Here is a 20,977-nt window from a genome sequence, read left to right as displayed (position 1 = left end):
ACAGCACAGGGCAGGGGCCGTTGACCAGCAGGAAGTAGCCTAGTACAGTGGGAAGGACTGGGTCTTTGAAGTTGGCCCAATTCAGGTTTGAACGCTGGCTGGCACCACTTGCCAGTTTTCTGACTTTGGATAAGCCACTTAAGCCATCTGGGCCTCAGGTTCCTCATTTGCAGACATGGGGATGACAGTATGAATTTAACGATATGAAAATGATACAACTCTTTGGAGCAGCAGTGTGGTGTAGAAATAGCTTGGGCATTCGTGTCAGAATGCTGTTCAGATCTCCTGTCTGAGCCAGGGACAGAGGCGGGCACAGCACTTGAGCCCAGGAGTTCAAGACCACCCTGGACAACATGGTGAAACCCCGTCTTTACAAAAAATAGAAAAATTAGCCAGGCATCGTGGCACACGCCTGTAGTCCCAGCTACTCAGGAGGCTGCCGTGGGAAGATGCCTTGAGCCCAGGAGTTTGAGGCCAGCCTAAGCAAAATAGCAAGACTCCATTTCCAAACACTCTTAATAATAATAAAATAAAATCTCCTTACTGGCCCCAACTAGCTGGGGGTTTCTGGCTAATCAACTTAGTGCCAGGTACACAGGAGGCATTTGATAGGTGACAATCATCACAAACTCAGCTGGCCCCTCTCCCCCAGGCTGCAGCCAGTTACCCCAGAGAGTAGCTGCCTCCTGTGAGTGCAGGTCCTGGAGATGATACACTGGGGTGGATGGCAGGTCATCCAGGAAGGGCCGTGTGGGTGTGAAGATCTCAAAGTAGCCAGACTTGCCAAGCAACTTGTCGACCCCCAAACTACTCAAGTGCCTCCAGCTGGGAGATCTGCAGAGGGTTTGGGGAAGGCCAACTTACAGGTGGCCCTGCTTCCTCCTGTGGTTTTTGGTGTAGGGGTGGGAGGGAGGGCGACAGGTGGCTCCTGACCCTATCGGTGGTGAAAGAGTTCAGGGGCAGGTCTCTAGTGGCTGGTGATGCTGCGGCGGAAGTGGCAGCAGCACCTGGCATCTTAAGTGTGTTGTCTTTCATGAACTCGTGTGACCCCTCACAACACACCTGTGAGACATGCAGGGCTAGAGCCACTCTCCCCATGTGACAGATGAGTGAACAGAAGCTCGGTCCAACAGAGCAGGTCTGGCTAGAATTCAGGTGCTTGACTGCCTTCCCTTTCTCCTTCCTCCAGGCAGGTCATGCCAGTGACACACTGCGTCGGGCAGGCAGAGAAAGGCAGCGAAACCACTCAGCATAGCACCTGCTCTGTGTATGCCTCTGCTTGGTGGTTTGCTGTGTGCCAGGCTTCTGCTAAGCAATCACATCTTTCCCATAATGTTGACAGCAACTCTCAGCAGTTGATCTGAACCATCCTTTTGTACATATGGGAGCTGCAGCCCAGAAGGGTTCAGCCCAAGGCTCCACAGCTAGCAAGTGGTGGAGCTGTGTTTGGACCTAGGCCTGGCCCACCCTCTATGCCCTTGGTCTCAGGCTGGGGCAGGGGTGTGGAGGATGTTGGTCTTCCCTGTCCTCATGTCTGTAGAGTACATCCCCTCACCCCACCTTCGGAGGGAGGCTGGCTTTCCCTGGAGACAGACCGCCACCTGTCTTATGAGAGGTAGCAGAGGGCTTATGGAGCCTCAGGGCCAGCCGCTCTGACACACGGCTCCCTCTCGAAGATGAAACCTTGCTCCATCTTCTTCCTCCCTCACCCCAGGTGGAATTCCCAGAGGCCCGAATCTATGAGGAGACCCTCAACGTCCTACTCTATGAGACTCCCCGCGTCCCTGACAACTCCTTGTTGGAGGCCACAAGCCGTAGCCGCAGTCAGGCTTCCCCCAGTGAAGACGAGGAGACCTTTGAACTGCGGGACCGTGTCCGCCGCATCCACGTCAAGCGCTACAGCACTTACGATGACCGGCAGCTTGGCCACCAGTCTACCCATCGCGACTGACCAGGCCCTCAGGGAGTCAGGGCACGGGAGGCCCTATCTCCCATCCTGTGGAAACCGCCCCATTGGCCACCCCATGCTGCTGCTGCCTGGGTCTCTGCTCCAGCACCCAGAGGCATGACAGGCCCTGCTCAGAGGTCAGACGGTCTGGGCAGAGGAGGGACCACATTCCTCTGCCTTGCCCCTGAGCACTTCTGGAGACCGAGTCCCGTCCTATCTGCTCACCATCACCCTTCCTGACAGGGAGCTGCTTCTGCTCCCTGGGGCACATGGACTGACCCACCTCCTGCTGAGAACCTTCCCCTAGGCCCTCTGCAGAAGGGCTACTGCCCCTTAGGCCTCAGCTGAGGCCCATGGGGAATGGATTCATTCTGGGGGAAAGGCAGCTCCTGGTGCTGTAGAGGCCCAGTTTTATAACAGAAAGTGGGACATCTTTTTTCCTAAGGTGTTTAAGCACAGGCTTGATAAGTTTGGTTTTTAAAAAATAATCTAGGAAATGAATAGTTCTAAATCTAGTAATGAGGAAACTGGGCATTTCTTTTTCCCTCCAGGGTGCCAAAACCCTACATATGACAGAACCCTTGGCCCTTCTCCATGCCTGTGGGATCTGTTTCTTTAAAGCACTTTGTACTGTTATTCAGGAGGTTGATATTCTCCCTGACCCATGTCTTTCTACCCTAATCCCCGTTTCCCTGCAGAATCAATCTGAGGGAGGGGATAAAGAGGAAGCAATAAAAAAAACCATCTGACAGAGCAGCTCTGGCTTTGCCACCCTGGCCAGCAGCTCGGAGTGCACCGAGGAGGGAAGGATGGCTAAGCTGGGACCTGCAGTCCTCACAGGGTGCCTGTGAGAAAGGACATTTTACCCCCCATCTTAGAGTCACATCACTGACTCCTAGGTCTAGCACGACTGCTCTTTGTGATTCTCTTGAGTACCCTTGGCTTCCAGCCATGCTGTCCTCACATACAGTAAAGCCAAAGAGCTGTCACAGGGGCCAGAAACATGAGCCACGGCAGGAAGACTGTGGAGCCCGTGGGCACTGCATGGTGTTGGCTGCATGCCCATCAGCTAAGGACGGCAAACTCAGAGCCCAGTGCTCCCAGCAGCCCCTGCAGAGGTGGCACATGCTTGGCCACACATCTACTCCCTGCCCACAGCATCTATGCTCTTGGTTTGTCCTGGCTGGGATGGTGGTTCTGCCCAGTGGTGTCTCTGAGCGCAGGATGACAGGAGCAACCGAAGCACCCTGAAGGCCTTCACTCAGCCATGGAGATACCAAGCACTAGCCAGGAGGTGAGTTCCTCTTTAGGGCTTTGGTTTTCATTCCTTTTTGTTTGGCTTAGCCAAACCAGAATTCAGCTTATCTGAATTATTTTCCAAAGGAATGCTGTCAGGGAGCGACTGTTCTGCCAGCCTAACAAAGCAATGTAGCCACGTATAGTACCCACTTTCTGCTCTTTGGAGAGAACACAGGTTATGAAGTTCATCTCTCTTGACTACTCTTACGATAGCTGATGCCACAGAGCCTATGGGCAAATGCCAGACCCAGGGTTAGACACTCACAAGGACCTGAAGTGACATGACGGTGGGACAGGGGAAATGTGGCTTTTTAATTAGGCATTTTATGTTAGTCACAGTCTTGAATGTATAAACAGCACTAAGACTCTCAGATCAGTACCTTGGTGATCAGCTACTAGTTCTTCCAGCCCTCATTGTGGTAACGAGATAAAGACAAATCCATTTCTCTGGCCAAATGCAGGCTTTGGCTTTATGGCTTTCCCACAGAGACTGGAATGCGTCAGCCTGAGACCACTGGCCTATTTTCTCAGCTGCCCTCTTGAGGTCCTTTAATACTCAAATTCCCAGCCTCCCCACTGAGGTGTTTTGATGCTTGCCTTTTGACCTCCCCATCCCCTTTAGTCCCTGCCTACTACTTTGACATTCACATCCTCAGTGTCTCAGTCTTTTTTGCTGAGAAAGCACAGTAGTCTGGGACTGGGCATTTATCTTCTCTGACTGAAAATCTCTCCTTGGTCTTAAGGAAAATACTAACATTGAACTCACTGACATGATCGTAGCTTCTTTAATCAGACTTTCTGACTTAAAGTTTGGGGGTTTTCTTTGAAAGTTTCCAGCCCTATTCAGAAAGCAACTCCTGGCTGTGTGCATTTTTCAACTCCAAGCAGCCCAGGGGTAAGTAAACAAAAAAGTATGGATGAAGGTCAGACTTTCTTGTCAGTTTCTGAGAAACCTGGCAGCCTGCTGTTAACAACACAGACCAGTATTGGGTTTTATTGAATTTGGTATGTGACCAAGGTTGGCCTAAAGGATGGCGCAGGTCCTGGGCAGGAAAGAATTTTTCCTTTATCACATAACTGTAATATTTGGTTGCTCAGCATAAGTGATGGAAGCAAACACTAATTTCTAATAAAATTGTGTTAAACTCAATGGTACAGAACCATGTTCACAGTGAGCAGGCCTTGGCCAGCTTGCGGCCATGGGCTGAGTTCCTGTGCTTCTGTTTATCATCTGACCTTGTGTTCTAGCTAGGTCGTAAGCGCGACTGTACTGTTGCCCTGCAACCCCAGCTCCCCCTGGAGGACTAAGGACAACACTAACAAGGGCTGGAACTGTGATTTAATATTAATTCAAGAAAACGACCTCTAACAATCACTGCAGTGGCGGAGGAGAAGAAATCCTAAGAATTGGGGCAAGATGCAGCACAATTCATCTCTGGCTCTTGGAAATCTGAGAGAAGCTCGGGAAGTAGCTTGGCTTAGTCATCATCCATACCTAAAGCTGCTCCTCGGCCAAATTCCTGCATTCATGGTCTGGATGCTTGGCAGAGTCATGCTGAGGGCTGACACACCCATTGCTCCAGGAAACCCGACTGGCTTGCCTCCCTCCTCTCCTGGGCCTAGCGAGGCCAGAAATGGCAATGGTTGGTCAGTGCTAAGAGCCAGGCCACTTCAACCCTGACACTGGCCTCCCTCTCTGCATTTGGCAGAAGGTAAAGTGAACAAGAGTCCAGTCCAGCACCCCCGCCAACTAGCTGAGAGGCACAGTGACCCTAGGAGATGTCCAGCCAGGCTCCAGGCTGAGAAGGAAACAGGCACATGCCCTGCCAGGGGGGCAGCTCCCTGGAAGGGCAACAAAGAAAGCAGTCAAGAGTGCACACTGGGTCAGAAGGGGAGCCTGAGACTGGGAGCAGAAATGGCAAGGGTGGCCAAGCGTGCACTGGTTTACTGATCAAACCTCACGTGACAGGCCAGGAAACTCCTCCAGGCCTGTGGCAGCTGAACACAGTTCCCTGGTGGAGAGGTTTACTGGAACATGGTGTAGGCAGGGCTTATGAGGCCAGCCTTGGAGGTGTCCCACGTGGGTCTTCTGAAGAAAAGTTATGCCACCCCTCTCCACAAAAAGAACCCCACAATCAAATTGAGAGACCCACTGTGGCCCATGATGGGGAGAGAAGAGTTCTGCAGCAATTGTGGGATGAGAGTTGTTCTTCCCGGTGACCGCGCCTGGGCACTTGGGGCCTCAGCTGGCCTACCAGTGAAGGCCTGAGGGTGGTGTCTTCTCATCTTTATTGCTTTCCAGGGAGAAGGGAGGGATCCGAACATCAAAGTGGGAGCCATCAGGTCTTTCAAAGCGGAACGTGCCCCTGCAGTCAGAGAGAAGCTGGTTTAGGAGCCAGGGCTGAGGCCTCCGAAGGATCTGGATGGCCCCATGCCCTCAGCTGCCAGCCACAGAGGACATGTGAGCCTGAGCTCTCTTCTATCTCTAGCTCATGACAGGATGACTGGTCCAGAGACCCAAGAGCCCCTCATGGTTATCCATGAAAAGAAAAACAAAGCTGCAGTGGCTCATGCCTGTAATCCCAGCATTTTGGGAGGCTGATGCCAGCAGATCACCTGAGGTCACCTGAGGTCGGGAGTTCGAGACCAGCCTGACCAACATGGAGAAACCCTGTCTCCACTAAAAATACAAAATTAGCCGGGCGTGGTGGCGCATGCCTGTAATCCCAGCTACTCGGGAGGCTGAGGCAGGAGAATGGCTTGAACCTGGGAGGCGGAGGTTGCAGTGAGCCAAGATTGCGCCATTGCACTCCAGCCTGGGCAATAAGTGAAACTCTGTCTCACAAAAGAAAAAGGAAAAACACAGCTGTCCAGATTGTGGCCTTTAGATACATGCTGCATAAGCTAGCCAATTGCATTTTCAGGTTAAGGAGTGAAACACCAAGGGAAAAAACCCAACTATATGAGCAACTCTGCAGCATCAAATCACCAGACCTCTTTGGCCTAAGTCCTCAGTCCACAAATCATAGGGAACTGGGAAACAGGCAGTAATAGAAAATCAGACAAGTCCCACACAACAATATAGCAGATAAGGCTCCCTCTAAGAATAAGTTGGCCCAGAGTTAATGGCAAGCTCTAAGCTCTCACTTTTCTGACCTACAGCTTCTGTTTGTGGAGCTGGGTGGCCCCTACTGCTGTGCACACTCACTCACCACATGTGCCCACTGGAAGCCTGCAGCGAGACGTGGCTGCTATACTGGAACGCAGGCTGCTCCTTGGATAACACCGGTTCCTGTAAAGGTTTAGGCAAAATGGGTCAGGCCAAGCCCCAGGGACATGTTTCCTGCACCCCAGGGTTACATGCTGACTGCCAGTTCATCAAGACTGGATGTCCCCTACCCAGCCACCACCACAGCAGGCACTCCCACAGCATGATACACTTCCTGCCAGTACCTCCTCCCACAGATGGCCATTTGGCCTGGGCCTTTTATGCTGGCTCTGGGAAAGATAATCTCAGACTGAATGTCTGAAGGCACTGGGCAAAGGACCTCCTCTGCAGCCCAGGGAACACAGTGAGACCCCATCTCCACAAAAAAAAAAGCCTTTAAATTAACCAGGCATAGTGGTGTGTGCCTGTAGTCCTGCTACTCAGAAAGCTGAGGCGGAGGATTGCTTGAGCCCAGAAAAGTAAACTATGGTCTCACCACCGCACTCCAGCCTGGGTGACACGGCGAGACCCTGTCTCTCAAAACAAAGGACCTGCTGTGGAGATATCCCCCCAGTGTCCATTCACGCTTGCTATGGGCACCACAGGAGGTACTCTGCACACCTCTGCTGCTTTAATTCTCCTAATGATCATAAGATAACTGGTGTGATCCACATTTTAGCAGTAAGGAACTAAGATTTTGGTTAAATAACTTGCCCAAAGTTACGCTAATATATAACTCAGCTGGAATTTGAAGTGACTAGCAAAATCCAAAGACCTGTTCTTATTCACTTGCCCAACTGCCTCCCCAGTCCCCGCTGACTTTGATAAATGCTTGTTGAATGTGGCCCCTGACACCAGTACTGCTTGTGACTTTATTTCTCAGGAGACAGGGTTGGGTAGGCAGGGATTATAAAATCAGATCTCTTCAAGGACCAGCAGAGGATGTAAACATGTAAAGGGGCAAAGAGGCAAGACCACAGGGATTGGTGGCGGTGCGTGCCCCACCTAACAACCTTCAAATTTTGGTTTTTAAAAGACACTATACCAGTTTTAAAAACTACACAAGTTTGGACTTCAGACTCACTTGGGTTTAAATCGAGGCCCTGCCACTACTAGCTATGGGACCATGGGCTAGTTATTTAACTTCTTAGTCTCACTCTTTTCATCTATGAAATGGGTTTTAAGAAACCTATCTCATGGGGTTGTTTTAAGATTTCTAACCCAAAACAACACAATGTATTCACAAAGTGAGCCTCTGTCTATAACAACAAAGGAGAAGGAAGCCATGCACTAAGCCCCCAGGCTTGCTGCACAGGACCAGAATTCCTAGACCAGGGATGCTCACCCTGCCCACTACCCCTCGGCCTCGCACTGTCTCCAAGGTGCCAGAGAGACTGAATATCCTCCAGTGCCGCTCCCGGAGCTGTACCACGTCACTGTCAAGGTTCTCCAAACGGATACAGTAGCGCCACTGAGGGGGGTGTGGGAGAGAGAGTTTAAAAAGAATAAACTTTGGGTAACCCTCCTCAGAATTCTGTGCAAAGCGAAAGTCAACAAAGCTGACACGTGCACTGCACAGGTTCCGCTCCCGCCAGAAGGTGAGCTCCCCCACCTCCACCCTGACCCCCAGGCACACCCCACAAGCTCCCCTTCTCCCAGACAGTGACACTCACCCAGTACACGTGGGAATTCTGGGCTTCCTAGGGAGAAAACAAAAAGAATTTAAGTCCCACAGGGCAAGACCAAGTGTGTTCCAATCAACATCTCTCCAGTGCAGTTGATGTATTCCAGGAAGGTTGCAGACAGACCAAGCTAAGAGTATCTGTGGGATAAGGATGATAGCTGAACCATGGCCTACACACCTATAGGGAGGCAACATCCCTGTATCCACTCCTGGCCTCCCCACTCCTCATCCCTTCAAGATCGCCAACAGAGCTGGATGCCAACAGAAATCAGCTACAGGGCTCTTACCTTTTTCACTGCCCTCCTTGCCAGCCCCGCCCCCTATCCTTGCTGCCCTGAGCCCCTGTCCTCCTCCTGTCTCCCATTACTGTCCCTTGCTATAATATTTTAAGTTGGCCTCCTCAACTACTATAAGGTCCTGGAAGACAGGGACGGTGTTTCATTTATATTTGTATCTAAGCAGGCACTGACTATACACACTTTTCTGACCTATAGCTGTCTGTGGAGTTGGGCGCCCCTACCACTGCACATGCTTACAGCCAGGCGATGTGTAAGTATCTATAATGTGTAAAAAGTGTTATGCCTACACTGATTTAAATAATTATGTGTATACTCTTCATAAACTTGGCTCTCTCTGAGCAAGAGGGAAGAGACAGGATAAAGGATTCCTTCCTGGGACCTATGAGTTTTCCTGCCCGCTCTAGGTCTTGGTGTCAGCCACTGTCTAGAGGCTACTCAACCCCACCCAACACATGCCACCACTTGGGAGCAGAACCACAGGGGCATGGTTTATATTTAGACTCCCCTCCCCCGGCAGTCACCTTAAGGACACCATGCACCTTGGGGCCTACCCCTGCTAGAAAGGGTCCAGGCTGGCCACATACCCTCATGCCCATGTAGAAGGGGATGACAGTGACACGTATGTTCTCAGTTGTTTCCCGATGAACATCGGAGAGCTCCAGCCAGGGGTGATTCTTCTCTTGCCAGGCCCTTAGCGTCTCCCGAGCCACAAAAGGGGGTGCTGGGGCAAGACACAATTGGTTAGTCCAGTTGCGTGTTGTTGACTAGATAACAGTCCAGTGTGATTGCCCCTCCTAGAAACCCTCCCTAGTGGTGGCCCAGGCAAACAAGGTGCTCATACATGAAGCAAAAGTACAGGCTGGAAGAAGGCACAGGACTGCCACCAAGAATAAGCCCTGAGGAGCTAGTGTGATACTATGGGAACGGAATCGGACTGGGAGCTAAGAGCCCTGGTTTTCAGCCCTCACTCTACTACTAACACCCTTGAGGCCCTTGTCATCATTCCTGATCCTCAGTTTCCACATCTGTAAGGAAATAACTGCCATCTGTCAGGTATGACACCTATGAGGCATGACAGCTGTGACAGGAGGTTGAAAAGGATTGCGGAAATAGAGCTTTGGAATTATTTCTTTTTTTTTGGAGACGGAGTCTTGATCTGTCGCCGGGATGGAGTGCAATGGTGTGATCTCAGCTCACTACAACCTCTGCCTCCTGGTTCAAGCAATTCTCCAGACTCAGCCTCCCAAGTAGCTGAGACTACAGGTGCACGCCACCACACCCAGCTAATTTTTATATTTTTAGTAGAGACAGGGTTTCACCACACTGGCCAGGATGGTCTCGATCTCTTGACCTAATGATCTGCCCATGTCAGCCTCCCAAAGTGCTGGAATTATAGGTGTGAGCCACAGCGCCCAGGCCTTTTTTTTTTTTTCCAAGATGGAGTCTCGCTCTGTTGCCCAGGCTGGAATGCAATGGTGTGATCTCGGCTCACTGCAACCTCCACCCTCCTGGGTTCAAATGATTCTCCTGCCTCAGCCTCCCAGGTAGCTGGGATTACAGGCGCCCACCACCACGCCCAGCTAATTTTTGTATTTTTAGTAGAGACAGCGTTTCACCAGGTTGGCCAGGCCAGTCTCGAACTCCTGACCTCACATGATCCATCTGCCTGGGCCTCCCAAAGTGCTGGGATTACAGGCGTGAGTCACCGCGCCCGGCCCTGGAATTATTTCTATGATATTCTTTGATGAAAAGGCCCTCCCATTCCACCTCCCCTTCTTGACAGAGATTACCTTTTGTCTGGTCATACAGAAGAAATCTTTCAAAGAGTTCATGTTGGATGGGAACCTGATCAGTGGAGGTGTAGGGGAGGATGTCTTCATGGCTGACATAGTCCAAGCCTGGCACAGAGATGCAAAAGACAGTGGTGAAACTCACAGGAGAGGAGATGGGGTTGAGAAGAAACATTAACTGGCCTTGTTCCAGTATGGGATAACCCTGGTATCATACCTCTCAGCATCAGAATCCCTCCCAGTGGATGACACAACATCAGAATCCTCTCCCGGAGACACACCAGACTCCTTGACGGGCACCATTCAAATGCTAACTACTCACCTGGGATGGCATAGAGGGCCCGACTGTCATCATGGTTAGCCAAGAAGGTCACAGCTTCTGTCTGAGATCTCTGAGACTAAGGCAAGAAGTGAATCAGTGGTGAAACCCTGTCTCTGCTAAAAAGTACAAAAATTAGCCTGGTGTGGTGGCAGGTGCCTGTAATCCCAGCTACTTGGGTGGCTGAGGCAGGAGAATCGCTTGAACCTGGGAGGCGGAGGTTGCAGTGAGCCGAGATTTCACCACTGCACTCCAGCCTGGCGACAGAGTAAGACTCCATCTCAACAAAAAAAAAAAAAAAAAAAAAAGACGTGAATCAGGGCTTTGTTGGCAACTGTGCAGTCCAAGGCCTTGGGGACCAGGACTGACCTGGGCTCTGTTTGACCCCCTTCCCTCCCTTTGTCCCTATTGGGATGCAGGACTTTCCATGGAGAAGACCCCCAAGTCCAGCCATTTTGCTTACTTACTATATGTGGGCAGTCACGGGCATCAATCAGCACCTGATAGTAAGTGTGAGTTTTGCCTTTCACCTCCTTGGAGCCATGGCCAGCAGGGTTCTCTGCTCTATAGGGTGGGAGAAGGAGGCCAAGATCACCAGGAGAAATGGGAGCTGTGGCTGACTCAGCTCCCTACTCCTCCTGACCTAAAGAGGCTGGTCCCTGATCTGAAGGGGCTTTAGCACCAGCTGGACACCTGCTCTGCAGCACCTCAGCTCAGCTGCTCCTCAGTTGGGGCAAATTAGAGCATGGAAGACCATGGTATGGAGCCATCATCTGACCGTGTGGATACCTCTTAAAAGAAGGGGGCCATGTTGAGAAAATCAAATTGCCACCTCAGTCCCCAGGGCCCAGAGTACTCTTGTCTTCTTATATCCCAGGGACTGTCTGTGATCACTTAATGGGGCTGAACCTTTTCTGTTTTAATGTATTCTAGGGATGATGTGAGATTGAGGGAAAGACTCCAGCTGAACATCAAGAAATCAAGAAGACTTGTCCCCCAAATGCCCTCTGGGGTACTCATAATGAAAATTAGGAGTGGCCTAGGAAAGCATTCTGGGGAGGCCTAAAGGGACTCTCTGACTTAGACTATCCCTGGCACTCAGCACTTTTGTCTCCATGGGTCTTAGTCCCAGAGAAGTACTCTGGGGATGTTTCCAAGGCCTAGGAGGACTCTGTCTTCACCCCTAGTACCCCAATTACATATGTCTGCCATCTCCTCCTGAGGATACTGTGAGGCACAACCACAGGGAAACTTACTTTTCTGGAGCTGCAGAAGCCACATCCCGGTCATACAGTCTGGCCTGCCAGGGAAACAGGACGACACCTCGGTAGCCAAAAATGCTATGAAGGAAAAGCTGGAAGGAAAGAGGGGCCTCAGCGAGTCTGCAGTCCAGCAAATCCATCCAGGGGGGCCCCAGACCACAAAGCAGCACAGGTGGAGGCAACTCCAGCACAAGGTCTTGCTACCTTTTCCCTTGAAGTCTGTGATCACCCAGACCAATGCTGGAACACTCTTATTTCTTCTTTACCTGGCTGACTCTACTCATCCTTTAGGTAAAAGCTCAGCCCTCCAGGAAGCCTTCCTTGACCCCCCTTCCACTTAGCACGATGTACAGCTATTGGCCATTTGCAAATCGTTCATTCTTTTCTAGACTAGAAACTCCACAATGGCAGGAATTATGTCTACTTTGCTTTCTGATTTAACCCTAATGCACAATGCCTGGTCCATTGTAGGCACACAGAAAAATAAAATGTTGAACAAACAAAAAGTCTTCCTTATCTACAATATCCTAGAAGGGCCTAAATCTATCCCAGTGGACCCAGAACAAAGCTGATATAGAAAAAGAACCACACATCCAGAGTTTACCACACTGAAGCCAATTTTATTACGGCAAAGCATCAAAGGTTTACTTTTCTGAAAGCTCCCTCCACGGCTTCCCACCATCCACTATGTTAGAGAAATCTTCAGCAACTTGGCTAAACCTCACTATAGTCCACAACATCCCTGTCCACACTAACTTGGAAAGAGAACCCACCGACACATTAAGTGCATTCAAATCTAGGAGAACAGAAACCCTATCTATAAACATTTGATTCTGGGCTGGATGCGGTGGCTCACGCCTATAATCCCAGGACTTTGGGAGGCCAAGGCAGGCGGATCACCTGAGGTCGGGAGCTCGAGACCAGCTTGACCAACATGGAGAAACCCCATCTCCACTAAAAATACAAAATTATCCGAGTGTGGTGGCGCATGCTTGTAATCCCAGCTACTAGGGAGGCTGAGGCAGGAGAATCACTTGAACCCGGGAGGTGGAGCTCGCGGTGAGCCGAGACCATGCCATTGCACTCCAGCCTGGGCAACAAGATTGAAACTCCGTCTTGCAAAAAAAAATAAATAAATAAAATAAAATAAAAAATAAATAAAAATTTGATTCTGGTCTGGCACCAAACATCAAGGTGGAATGAATGGAACACCATACCATGCAGGCCTGTGATCTAATCTGACTTCTTTCAGAAGCAGAGCACTCTGTGAAAATGAAAGATGACCCAGCCCAATACTCACCTGCCCAGTCTCATATTTTCCATTCTGTTTTGGCACCTCAAACACACCGACTGTCTCCAACACTTTGCCCTCTGGTCGGTTTCTGAGTAGGAAGGAAAAGAATAAGCAACAGAAAAGCTGAGAAGGTAATGGTACTTATCCATCAGAAAAAGCTCCTAGGATACTGAGGGGCCAGGGCGATGACAGCAGAGAAGTGGGACCAGCTGGAGCAGGAAAGACTTTCCTCCTCCTTGGTGAAAACCTCCACAGTCTCCCAGTGTTAGATGTGACTGCTCCCATATTACTGTCTTCTCTCTTCACTGGGCATTCTTCATATCATGCCCTCACACTCTGCTCAAATGTACCCCTGCCCTTGTTTCTTCCCTAACCCACCCTCCTGACCTCCCACAGCACTTTAACTGTCTTGCTCACTTTTTCAATTTTTTGAGAAGGGGAATATCTTTTTTTCTTCTTTTCTTACATTTTCTATATCACAAGTCATCAAGCAATATCCTGCCCCCTTTACATTTCAGTTGTGTCCATGTCTTATCTTTATTAAATACTGTAAATTCCCTGGGAGCAATGCCTGAGTCTGATTAGCAGCTGGTACTGCCCCCTCAGAGCCTAGTGTAGAAGAGGTGCTCAAAAAATATTTGTCCTGTATTATACTTCCATGTCCATCTCCCCCTCTAACCTGTAGCCCTTACATTGCCCTTGAAAAGCTTAAACATCTCTAGATTTCCTAGGGCACATCGCCTCTCTCAATATCGTTTTTGTTCATATTCTCACAGGGGTCTTAAATTGCAAATAGCTATCATCTCTCCCCAATGTCAGTGTCTAATATCAGCCACTAAAATGTCAGTCACCACTCTGAACAGGGCTGCTCTTTCTAGGGGCCCTTCAAATAAAGACTGTTTTTACTGTTTTGAAGATGTGAACTTTATGCTTCCTCCCACTGATCCACCAGCCCGTTTGATCCGCCTGTCCCATTCGCGGAAACAGTTTCCACACCATCCCCATGGCCTCAAACCCCCTTGCCCAAGTCACATATGGAAAATCGATCTCCCCAAAGTCACTTGGAAACCTGGGGCCTACGAGGGTCCACAACCAAGAGCCTCGTTTCCCACCTCTAGCATCTTTCTGAGGGAGACCTTGACCAAATCCAAAGGCTGAGGATTCAAGCCAAAGCCCTAGGGCTGAATTAAAAAGCTGCCCTCTGACATCGGTGCTGGGGACCCCAGCCGGAGAAGTAGGATTCACTCGGGGAGGGTAACCTGTTCCCCCTCAGAGCCAGCCCTGTACAACCAGGGCTCTGGGCCGCGCTGGCTTCCCTGCTCCTGGCACATGTCCCAGACATCGCAGGTCGGCTCCCTGCTCGGGACCCTCTCCCGGGTCAAACTCCAGTCACCCTCAGCAGGCCCGGGCCCCTGGCCTCCGCACTGACTGGGAACACACTCTCTGGGCTCCAGGTCCAGTCTTCGCGCCCCCCTGGCTCCGTCCCTCACCGGGACGAGAGGTGCCTCCGCGTCGTCGTGGTCGCCGCTGGCGAGAAGGCCCCAGCTCCAGCCGCCGCACACAGCGGCCTTGGCCATCGGGCCCCAGTCAGCGACCGGGACCACCAGCGGCTGCCCACGGCCAGGGCCCGCCGGGCTGCACAGGCTGCCATGTCCCGCCCGAGCGCCCGCCCGGCTGCTGACACAGAGCCCGACCCGCGGCCGGGCGGCGTTCCGCCCCCGTCCCACACTGCCCCGCGCGCCGTCGCGGCCCTCTTGGCCCGCCTGGTCACACCCCGGAGCTCAGAGCTACTTCCTGCGCGCGCAGAGTTACTTCCTGCGCGCGGCAGGCGGAAGTCCGGGTTGGGGGTCACCTGACCGGAGAGTCGGCTAGATATGGCGTCGTCTTTGCTTGCGGGCGAGCGATTGGTGCGTGCTTTGGGCCCCGGCGGGGAGCTGGAGCCAGAGCGGCTACCCCGAAGGCTGCGGGCCGAGCTTGAGGCCGCGCTGGGGAAGAAGCACACGGGCAGTGATAGCTCCAGTGGCCCCCAACGCTTGGTTTCTTTCCGTCTCATCCGGGATCTGCACCAGCACCTGAGAGAAAGGGGTGAGCCCCAGTCTCCAGTCCGGGGTCGCCTCCTTGTGTCCAGATCGATCCCCTCCTGAGGTCTTTTCCCATCATTTCCCTTCTTCTACGGAGCACTCATCTAGACAAGCGAAGAGTCACCCCATAAATCCCAGGGCCACCCACTTTCTTAACTCCCATGGGAATTCCTCGTGGATGACCAATTTGCTTGTGCCGTTTCTGCTGTTTTGAGAGCCCCCTCTTCACTTCCAGGCACACCTAGACCCAATTCACCCTTGAGAAAGTCTAGGTTTTTACTAAATGCAAATATCACAGGTTCTGTCTCTTCTTTTTCTCCACTTTAGAAATCAGCTTAGCATAGTGAGCTTGTAGGAATCCGGATTTCTTTCCACCTCAGAAGCAAGAGTGGTGAAATCTGATACTTTGTTTTGTTTTTGATATGGGATGACAAAAGCTGTGTTGAAAGATCTGGCCTGGGAGTAGCATGTGAGTTCCAGTCCTAGCTCTGTCACTAATCCTTTGAAGGAGACATTTCTCCTCGCTGGGCCTCAGTTCCCTTATGTGTAAAGGGAAGGAATAGGACAAACTAGCACATAAGGTATTTAGCCAGAAGTAACATAGACCAGCCAGAAGTGCAAAGGGTAGACTGCTCAATTATTAGAACTAGAAAGGACTTAGAAAGAGATTGCCTAGTATTAGTGTCCTCTGAGCATTTAGCATCACTATGACCTAAACCTATTTAGGGAAGAGCTACTGTGGCCACAGAACTGATCTAACCCAAAGGCACAAGTAAATGGCTTGCGTGTTAGTTGTAACACTGGCAGGATAATTGAGAGCTGACAGCTAAAGTCACCTGTGCAGCACTGGGAGATACCTATATGGAATTATCCAAAATTGTTTTCAATTGAAAATGATCCTGGAAATGGATTAATGTAGAGATGGCCCTGTTTTATTTTGGTAGAAAGAAGGGCTAGACCCCTCTTGATCTTAACCCTCAACCTCAGCTCTGTGGATCATTGTGTTTGTGAAACCTTTTCTTCTCAGATTCCAAACTATACCTCCATGAGCTCCTAGAAGGCAGTGAAATCTATCTCCCAGAGGTTGTGAAGCCTCCACGGGTATGTAAGGGATACGTTTGTGAGAGTGGTTATTGACTGAGTTGGGCTTATCCATGATACACTGAACTTATAAATCAACTTTTAGGCTTGAAAAATTGTTTTTGAAATCTTTGGGATCTGGGGGAGCCAGATATTGTCCTCCCCATCAACTGTTTGGAAAATTGAGATCCAAAAAAAAAAAAAACAGTTTCAAAGCATTGGAGTTATAACTAGTATGTGGGTCTCCTGATACCTTTAGCAGTGCTTTTCCCCTGGAACCAATGATTGTGATGTGCTTTCTAACAAGCTGGGAATATCATTCTTCTCATTTGATTTTTCTGCTTCAGAACCCAGAACTAGTTGCCCGGCTGGAGAAGATTAAGATACAGCTGGCCAATGAGGAATATAAGCGGATCACCCGCAACGTCACTTGTCAGGTAAGGGCCTGCTCTTCAGTACATGGTTTAGGTAGCCCCTCAGAATAGGGCCCTGCACTGGAAGAAGGTACAGAGTTTAGAAAAAACATGGAAACTTGGTTTCTATACTGTTCAGGGACCATAGGAGCTCTGCATACAAACTCAACACAGTTCCCATCTCGTTCACTGAGACTCTGGGCTGAGATGGTGACCAAGTTTTAAACATCATAGAAGTGGGAGTGAGTTAGCCGGGCGCGGTGGCTCACACCTGTAATCCTAGCACTTTGGGAGGCTGAGGTAGGTGGATCACTTGAGGTCGGGAGTTCGCGACCAGCCTGGCTGACATGGTGAAACCCCGTCTTTACAAAAAATACAAAAATTAGCCTGGCATGGTGGCAGGCGCCTGTAATCCCAGCTACTCGGGAGGCTGAGGCAGGAGAATCACTTGAACCCAGGAGGCGGAGGCAGAGGTTGCGGTGAGCCAACACTGCACCATTGCACTCCAGCCTGAGCAACAAGAGTAAGACTCCATCTCAAAAAAAAAAAAAAAAAAAAGTGGGAATGAATCTTGGAGGCTTTTTTTCTTCTTCTTCTTCTTTTTTTTTTTTTTTTTTGAGATGGAGTCTCACTCTGTCACCCAGGCTGGAGGGCAGTGGCAGGATCTCTGCTCACTGCAGCCTCCGCCTTCCAGGTTTAAGTGATTCTCGTGCCTCAGCCTCCCAAGTAGCTGGGATTATAGGCATGCACCACCACGCTGGGCTAATTTTTTGTATTTTTAGTAGAGACCACGTTGGCCAGGCTGGTCTTGAACTCCCAACCTCAGGTGATCCTCCTGCCTCGGCCTTCCAAAGTGCTGGGTTTACAAGGTGAGGCACTGTGCCCAGCCATTGGAGCCTTTCTTCTGACAGGGCTCCCTACTACTCTATGGCATGCTCCTACCCTGGAATAGGAGAGTTATATGGGTACTGGCAGCCTATGTCCTCTCTCCGAAATGCTTGTTCTGTGGTCCAGAAAAGAGTCAAAATGGTTCCAGACAAAAGAATCCATGGAGAGGGCAGAGTTAATGTGTTGGGGAATAGAGAGGGCTGAACCCAGACTGTCGATGGATGCTCTCTGAGCTGCTTCTATTCTGAATCATCTTTTTCTTTTTCCCAGGATGCGAGAGATGGTGGGACTCTCAGCGACCTGGGAAAGCAAGGTGAGGTACTAGGAGATCAGGCTTCTAAAACCTGTTCCTGAGATGGGTCATGACACTCAGGCTTGTTGTTTGACTGGAACCCAGTTGGTGGGGGAGCCATGAGATAAGAGCACCTCCTAGAGAATGTGGAACTAAAGGTGCCCTCTCTGGCTCCTCCCCAAAGTGAGATCATTGAAGGCTCTGGTCATCACCATCATCAATTTCATTGTCACGGTGGTTGCTGCCTTCGTCTGTACTTACCTTGGAAGCCAATATATCTTCACAGAAATGGCCTCGGTGAGTAGGCGCTGGGCAGGGCAGGGTGCCCCAGGTAGGGGTGTTAGTGGGTGAGGGAGGACGTATGTGAAAGTGCCTTGCACAGGTTAGGTATTGAACAGATATTTATGCCATTAACAAGGGGAGCATTAGAGCTTTCCAGCAGTCATGGGGGGTTAGGTAATAACCCCAGGAGAAGCCACATTCTCTTTTCTTCCCCTCCCCCAACTTAGAGGGTGGTTGGGGGCTCTCCATCTTCATTAAAGGTGCTGGGGTACAGAGCTGGTTGTTGGCCTGCATCCCTTAAGCCTGGTTCTCCCCATCTCCAGCGAGTGCTAGCTGCATTGATCGTCGCCTCAGTGGTGGGTCTGGCCGAGCTGTATGTCATGGTGCGGGCAATGGAAGGCGAGCTGGGAGAACTGTAACTGGTGCTTCATCATCAAGTCTAGAGAAGACTTTGGGGGCTTCAGGCTCCAATTGCCAGTCACCGACTCAGTCAACCCATCAGACTTTTTGTATTCAGCTCCAGTTAGTCAGAAGACCAGCCCAGGCCAGCTGCTGTTTCTGTGGGGAGCCCTATCTTCTGTGAATTTCCAAAGGGAGCATTGGAGGAGATTGAGATAACACATCTTTAAAACGGAAAGAACTGGTCTTGGTCTATCAGTACCTCTTCCTGAATCTGGTACCCATCTGCCTTCTCCAGTCCATTCTGGACACTGCTGGGACTCAGCTTTTTCAATCAGGAGCAAATGAAATCCAGGCCTTCCCAGAGTAGACCATACTGCCTTGAACTTGTCCATATGTACAAACTGATCACCAGCTTTCTCCATACATTTTTAATGCAGACCTGTAATTGAGTTCAGAAGCCTCCAAGAAAACAGAAAGGATCCCCTTTCTCCAGGTTGTGCTGGAAGAGGAGCTGATCAGAGACATCAAATAAGAGAAAGATGGGTTGCTAGAGGATGGTAGAACTGGAAGCAAGGCAGCTACCTTTTTGCAAAAGGAAAAGGTATTAGGCCCCTTTTCCAGAAGATAAGACAGACTCATAGAGATCAAATGATCAGTATGGTTCTTCCTCTGTTAAATGGAGCCAAAGACGCCTATGTTGTCCTGAAGTCTTGTAATGTTTAACTTCTGAGAACTTAGATTAGTGGTGTGATGATAGAGTCTGTATAACGCACTGAAAAGGGTATCAGGCTTAGTTATTTATCCAATAAATATTTATTGTATCCAGGGTATTCTTATTTTTAACTCCTGTGACAACACAAAGCATAGCGATTTCCATAGTTCTAACTGTTCAGGGTCTGCTCCTCCTGGTACACTTTTTGGTTCACTGTATGTACTCCTGTTGTCTTTTTTTTTTTTTTCCAAAGCACTTTTCTGTTTTCATAAATTACATACTCATTCACTCAGTGGACACTTCCTCTACAATGTTTGCCAGTTTCTGTTAGTTGGGAGAAGTGTCAGCTGTGAGAAGAAAAAGTAGGGTGGCATTTTACAGTGTTTCCAGTAACCTGAGCTGTATAAAATTTGTGTTAAAAAGCTACACTGGGCCAGGTGAGGTGGCTCACGCCTGTAATCCTAGCATTTTGGGAGGCTGAGGCAGGCGGATCACTTGAAGTTGGGAGTTTAAGACCAGCATGGCCAACATAACGAAACCCCATCTTTACTAAAAATACAAAAAAATTAGCTGGGCGTGGTGGTACATGCCTGTAATCCCAGCATTTTGGGAGACCAAGGTGGGTGGATGCTTGAGCTCAGGAGTTCGAGACCAGCCTGGGCAACATGGCGAAAGCCCATTGCTACAAAAAAACGCAAAAATTAGCTGACATGGTAGCGCACGCCTGTAGTCCCAGCTACTCAGGAGGTGGGAGGATCACTTGAGCCTGGGAGGCAGAGGTTACAGTAAGCTGAGTAAGCCAAGATCATGCTATTGCACTCTAGCCTGGATGACAGAGTGAGACCTTGTCACAATAAAAAATCAGGGGGCAGGGGGAGGGGAGAACCAAATGCCCTATCCTCCAGTTCTCAGCATACAGAAGGGAGCTCTCTCATCTCCTAGCCACTCCTGCCTCACTATGCCCTGCTTTCTCTAATGGACTCTGAGTCCAGGGACTGCTTGGCAGGAGGTGGGAAGAACAAGAAGTTTGGGGCCTTCCCAGTTTCTTAGGGCCTGTCTGGAGAGGGAACTGGCATTTACTGAGTTTTTACGATGTGTCACACACCATGTAAAGCCCTTTACCTACATTATTTCTTATACCCCAAACAGAGAGCAAATAAGTATCCCCATTTTTTAGTCATATAGAGTTACAGAGTTGCCACAGTTACATCACAGTCAGGATTTGAATCCAGTGCAGACTGCAAACACCATGGTTTTCTCTCCAAAGCAGAGCAGCTCCAGAGTTGGAGGTGACTGGAATGTCCTAGACTCAGTGGGACCAGGAGCACGGGGTGCCAGCAGAGACTCTCATCTCCCCAGGGTCTTGTCAGTCAGAGTCCTAAACCCTTCAATTAACTATCCCTGTAATCCCAGCTGAAGCCTGGGTAATACCTCCCATTAAGAATCTGTGTGGAACCTGGCCCTATTTAGGGATTAGGTGATGGAGATAAATTTCCATGGCAAACGGCCCTCGTCCCCATTCATTTGCAGAGCACAACAATCCAGATTAAGGTACAGAGTTTGGGTTTTATTTGGAGATTAGTTGGTATTACAGATGATGGTGATACCAAAACCCAATGCTGCTGTACCTGCCTCCATCCCAGATCTGTCAGGTTGTCTCCACAGCCCCACGTCAGAGGGCAGCCAATCTGATCTTTGTGAAAATTAAATCAACATAAGCCCCA

The 20,977-nt window shown here is 50.1% G+C and overlaps 3 protein-coding genes across 5 annotated transcripts in view; 2 read left to right on the top strand and 1 right to left on the bottom strand.

Annotated features, from left to right (window-relative positions):
- Positions 1-4,397, top strand: part of TNFAIP1 (TNF alpha induced protein 1) — an 11,443-nt gene extending 7,046 nt beyond the window's left edge. For all 3 annotated transcript variants that reach the window (XM_003277109.4, XM_030799698.1, XM_030799697.1), the window contains one exon: positions 1,715-4,397. In XM_003277109.4, the coding sequence (XP_003277157.1) occupies positions 1,715-1,951 (237 nt within the window). In that variant the 3' untranslated portion in view covers positions 1,952-4,397. The remainder of the gene's footprint in view (positions 1-1,714) is intronic.
- POLDIP2 (DNA polymerase delta interacting protein 2) lies at positions 4,178-14,889 on the bottom strand. Its single transcript, XM_003277107.4, has 11 exons — positions 14,594-14,889; positions 13,110-13,191; positions 11,804-11,901; positions 11,015-11,111; positions 10,551-10,626; positions 10,229-10,336; positions 9,023-9,159; positions 8,129-8,155; positions 7,801-7,926; positions 6,460-6,539; positions 4,178-5,613 (listed from the first exon to the last, which is right to left on the bottom strand). The coding sequence occupies exons 1-11, from the start codon at positions 14,752-14,754 to the stop codon at positions 5,499-5,501; spliced, it is 1,107 nt and encodes a 368-aa protein (XP_003277155.2). The 5' UTR covers positions 14,755-14,889; the 3' UTR covers positions 4,178-5,498.
- Positions 14,887-20,977, top strand: TMEM199 (transmembrane protein 199). The gene is made up of 6 exons (XM_003277110.3): positions 14,887-15,188; positions 16,212-16,285; positions 16,612-16,701; positions 17,836-17,878; positions 18,042-18,154; positions 18,463-20,977. The coding sequence occupies exons 1-6, from the start codon at positions 14,978-14,980 to the stop codon at positions 18,556-18,558; spliced, it is 627 nt and encodes a 208-aa protein (XP_003277158.1). The 5' UTR covers positions 14,887-14,977; the 3' UTR covers positions 18,559-20,977.

Source organism: Nomascus leucogenys, chromosome 19, assembly GCF_006542625.1.
Source record: "Nomascus leucogenys isolate Asia chromosome 19, Asia_NLE_v1, whole genome shotgun sequence".
In the NCBI taxonomy this organism is placed as follows: domain Eukaryota; kingdom Metazoa; phylum Chordata; class Mammalia; order Primates; family Hylobatidae; genus Nomascus; species Nomascus leucogenys.
This window is presented reverse-complemented; position numbering and strand designations above follow the sequence as displayed.